At 41.7% G+C, this 3,733-nt stretch overlaps 1 protein-coding gene across 1 annotated transcript; it reads left to right on the forward strand.

Moving 5' to 3' along the window:
• On the forward strand, nucleotides 1-2,238 carry LOC103414589 (putative pectinesterase/pectinesterase inhibitor 28). Its single transcript, XM_008352955.3, has 2 exons — nucleotides 1-1,211; nucleotides 1,448-2,238. Exons 1-2 carry the CDS (start codon nucleotides 200-202, stop codon nucleotides 2,143-2,145), a joined length of 1,710 nt encoding a protein of 569 aa, XP_008351177.1. The 5' UTR covers nucleotides 1-199; the 3' UTR covers nucleotides 2,146-2,238.
• The last annotated feature ends 1,495 nt before the right edge of the window (nucleotides 2,239-3,733 follow it).

Below are 3,733 nucleotides of genomic sequence, written 5' to 3' on the forward strand. Positions count from 1 at the left end.
AAAACACTTCCCTCGAATAAGAAAAGCCCCGACAGCGCTCTGTAGCTCACTAGAAAAAGAAAAAATAATTATAAAAAAGAAAGACCTTTCTTCTTCAATTAATTTTTTTTTCTTTCTCGATCATACGGGCGTTTCTGGTGCTGTTTTTTTTATTTTTTATTTTATTTTTTGTGTATTACTTTAATTTATATCACTCAAGATGGCAGCTAGTGAATCAAAGAAGAAGAAGATAGCCATCATCGCCGTATTGGTTGTACTTCTGGTGGCGATGATAGTGGCGGTGACGGTGGGTGTCAAAATGGCCAAAAAGGGCAACAAGAAGCCTGCCAAGGTTGGTGCGAAGAAAAAGGCCATCGAGACCATATGCCAGGCCACCACCTACAAAGAAACCTGCCAAAGCAGCCTCGAAAAGGAGACGGGTGACACCACCGACCCGAAGGACCTGATCAAGGCCGAGTTCCAGGTGGCGGCGGACAAAGTTAATGAGGTGATCAAGAACTCGAACACCTTGAAAGAGTATGCCAAGGATCCAATGGCCAGCCAGGCTCTGGGCGTGTGCAAGGAATTGTTGGAAACCGCAGTTGAAGATCTCCTCGGGGCGGTTGATAAGATGGGGCCATTCGATGTTAGCAAGATCAGTGACTACCTTGCAGATCTCAAGGTGTGGCTGAGCGCCGCCGTCAATCACCAGGCAACCTGCCTTGACGCGTTTGAGGACACCAAAGGCGAGGCCGGCGAGAAAATGAGGGGCTTTTTGAAGACAGCGCAAGAACTCACCAGCAATGGACTTGCCATGGTCTCGGAAATCTCTCGTCTCGTCGATTCTCCTAAATTGAACTCTCACCGTCGCCTCATGTCCTCGTCAAAAGGCGGGCAGACAAAGAGGAATTATAAGCCAGTGCCAGGGTGGATGAGTGATCGCCATCTGGATCTCTTGACTGCCACTCCGGAGAGCTTGAAGCCCAACGTGGTTGTGGCTAAGGATGGGACTGGCAAGTATAAGACCATCAACGAGGCCTTGAAGGAGGTCCCACAAAAGAGCAACGAGGCCTTTGTGATTTATATTAAGAAGGGAATGTACGAAGAGACTGTCATCGTTGACAAGGAAATGACCAATGTTGTGATGATTGGTGACGGTCCAACCATGACCAGGATCAGCGGAAGCAAGAGCCACGCGGATGGTATCACAACCATGAACACTGCAACCTTTGGTACGTAACACTTAACCTATTCATTCACCAAATTATTAACGGATGTTACACTGCAAAAAAATCTGACAATAGCCATTAACACGTCACAGAGGTGGGATAAAATTACGAACATATTAGTAACCCAAGTGGTCAGTTTATATTGGTTACTTCGGACTCGATGGGGTTGAATTACGATTAACTGTGCATTCTAACTCTACCTCATTTTCTCACCCTCCGTCTACACTTCGTTCCTGCAGCCGCAGTTGGAAACTATTTCGTTGCCAAGGGAATTGGGTTCGAGAACACAGCAGGACACGTAAAGCACCAAGCCGTGGCACTGCGTGTGCAATCCGACTTCTCCATCTTCTTCAACTGCCACATGGATGCATACCAAGACACACTCTACACCCAAACCTACCGCCAATTCTACCGCGACTGCACCATCACTGGTACAGTAGACTTCATCTTTGGCGATGGGGTGGCTTTGTTCCAAAACTGCAAGATGGTGGTGAGAAAGCCAGGGGAAGCACAGGCTTGCATGGTGACAGCACAAGGCAGGACTGACCGCAACGAGATCACCGGCATTTTCCTCCAAAACTGCACCATCACCGGTGAGCCAGATTACATGGCTGTGAAGGATAAGAACAAGGCATACTTGGGGAGGCCATGGAAGAAATTTGCAAGGGTAGTTGTGATGCAGTCATCGATTGACGAAGCCATTGCACCTGAAGGGTGGACAGAATGGACTGGTGAAAAATACCACCAAAACTGCTTCTTTGGTGAGTACGGAAACAGGGGTCCTAGGAAGGACATGACCCAAAGGGTCAAATGGTCAACCGTCAAGAGACTCACTCCTGATCAAGCTGCGGCTTTCACCCCTGCTAGGGTGTTTGAGGGTGATAAGTGGGTAAAGCCCAGTGGGGTTCCATATGTTCCAGGCATGATGCCCGTGTAATTCCCAAATGAAAAGTTTGGGACACCAATTTTCATATGAAAATCTTACAAGACCAATTTTTTATATATAAAACAAAAAAACAAATTTACATCATAGAGTATATCGTCTTGTGATTTTGTGGAACACCTTTTAATCTCATTCCAATTCGTTTGGCTTCACATACGAATCTAAGTTATGAAATCAATTTTTTTTTTACAAAGGGGGTGGATATGGCCTTTTTTTTATAAGGAACTTTAACGAAAAGCTTTTGGTACTATTTATTTTAACGAAAAACCATATTTTTATTCTAAAAAGTCAATCGTGATACTATTCACTTACAACACTTTTTTTTTAATTTTCATTAAAACACAAAGTTTTCAGATCATTTTCATTAATTTTTTTTTTATATTATATAGATCATGTGACAAATATATGAGACCTTCTTTCACGTAGTCTTCCAAAAAAGAAAGCAAAAAAATTATTTTTGGACAAGTATTGATGTCATAAAGCGAAACCTACAGCAACAATTCAAGCAAACTTTAAAACACACTGATTGTCAATCAACAAAAATCATCATCACTTTTACAATATATCATTAGATAACAACCAAAACAACAACAAACCTTATTTCACTTAAGTGAGATCGGCCATATAAATCCTATAACGTCACTGCGCTCGGTTTTGCTTCGAGTCTTTCATGAGCTCCAAGTACTCCGTATCTTTTTTTAAAGTCTTTGTCCAAGTCTTTTTAGGTCTTCCTCTAACCCTTTTGCACTGAGTATTTGTCTTATAATCGCATTTTGTAACCATACCATATATAGGTCTTGGTTTCTCATGTTCAAACTACCTTAACTGATTTTCTCTCATCTTATCTTCAATTGCAGCCACTCCTAATTGACCTCAGATATCCTCGTTCTTAATCTTGTCCTTTTCCGTGTGTCCACACATCCAACGAAACATTTTCATCTCTGCTACACTCATTTTTTGCACGCTTTGATATTTGACTATCCTACATTTTGTGTCATAAAGCATTACTAGCTTTATTGTCATCTTACAAACTTTCTCCTTGAGCTTAGTGGCATGCGATCATCGTATAACACACCTAATGCACTCTTCCACTTCATTCATCAAGCTTGTATTTTATGGTTGATATCTAAATCAATTCCTTTTTTTTTTATTTGCAAGATAGATACATGATAACGAAAGCGTTCACTTTTTAGTACTTTCTAGTCTCCAATCCCCAACCCTACCTCATTTGGACCCCCATTCTGCTGAACTTGCACTCCATATAGTATGTCTTTGACCTACTTAGGCGAAGACCTATGGATTTCAATACTTTCTGTCAAAGGTTAAGCTTCGCATTTACTCCCTCATGCGTCTCACCTATCAACACTATATCATCTGCGAAAAGTATACACCTAGGAATTTCATCTTGAATATGTCTCACTAACTCATCTATTACCAATGCAAAAAGGTAAGGACTTAAATGTGAGCCTTGGTGTAATCCTATGGTTATGAGAAAGCTTTCAGTTTGTCCTTTATGAGTTCTTATTGCAGTCCTTACTCCATCTTACATGTCATTTATTGCATGTGAATATGTTACTCGCAT

Source organism: Malus domestica, chromosome 13 (assembly GCF_042453785.1).
Source record: "Malus domestica chromosome 13, GDT2T_hap1".
NCBI classification, from domain to species: domain Eukaryota; kingdom Viridiplantae; phylum Streptophyta; class Magnoliopsida; order Rosales; family Rosaceae; genus Malus; species Malus domestica.

Bases quoted from the DNA above. Each gene is read 5' to 3' on its own strand.
- LOC103414589 (XM_008352955.3), top strand. From the start codon at position 200: ATGGCAGCTAGTGAATCAAAGAAGAAGAAGATAGCCATCATCGCCGTA. The intron at 1,212-1,447 runs GTACGTAACACT...TCGTTCCTGCAG, and splicing joins CATGAACACTGCAACCTTTG to CCGCAGTTGGAAACTATTTC.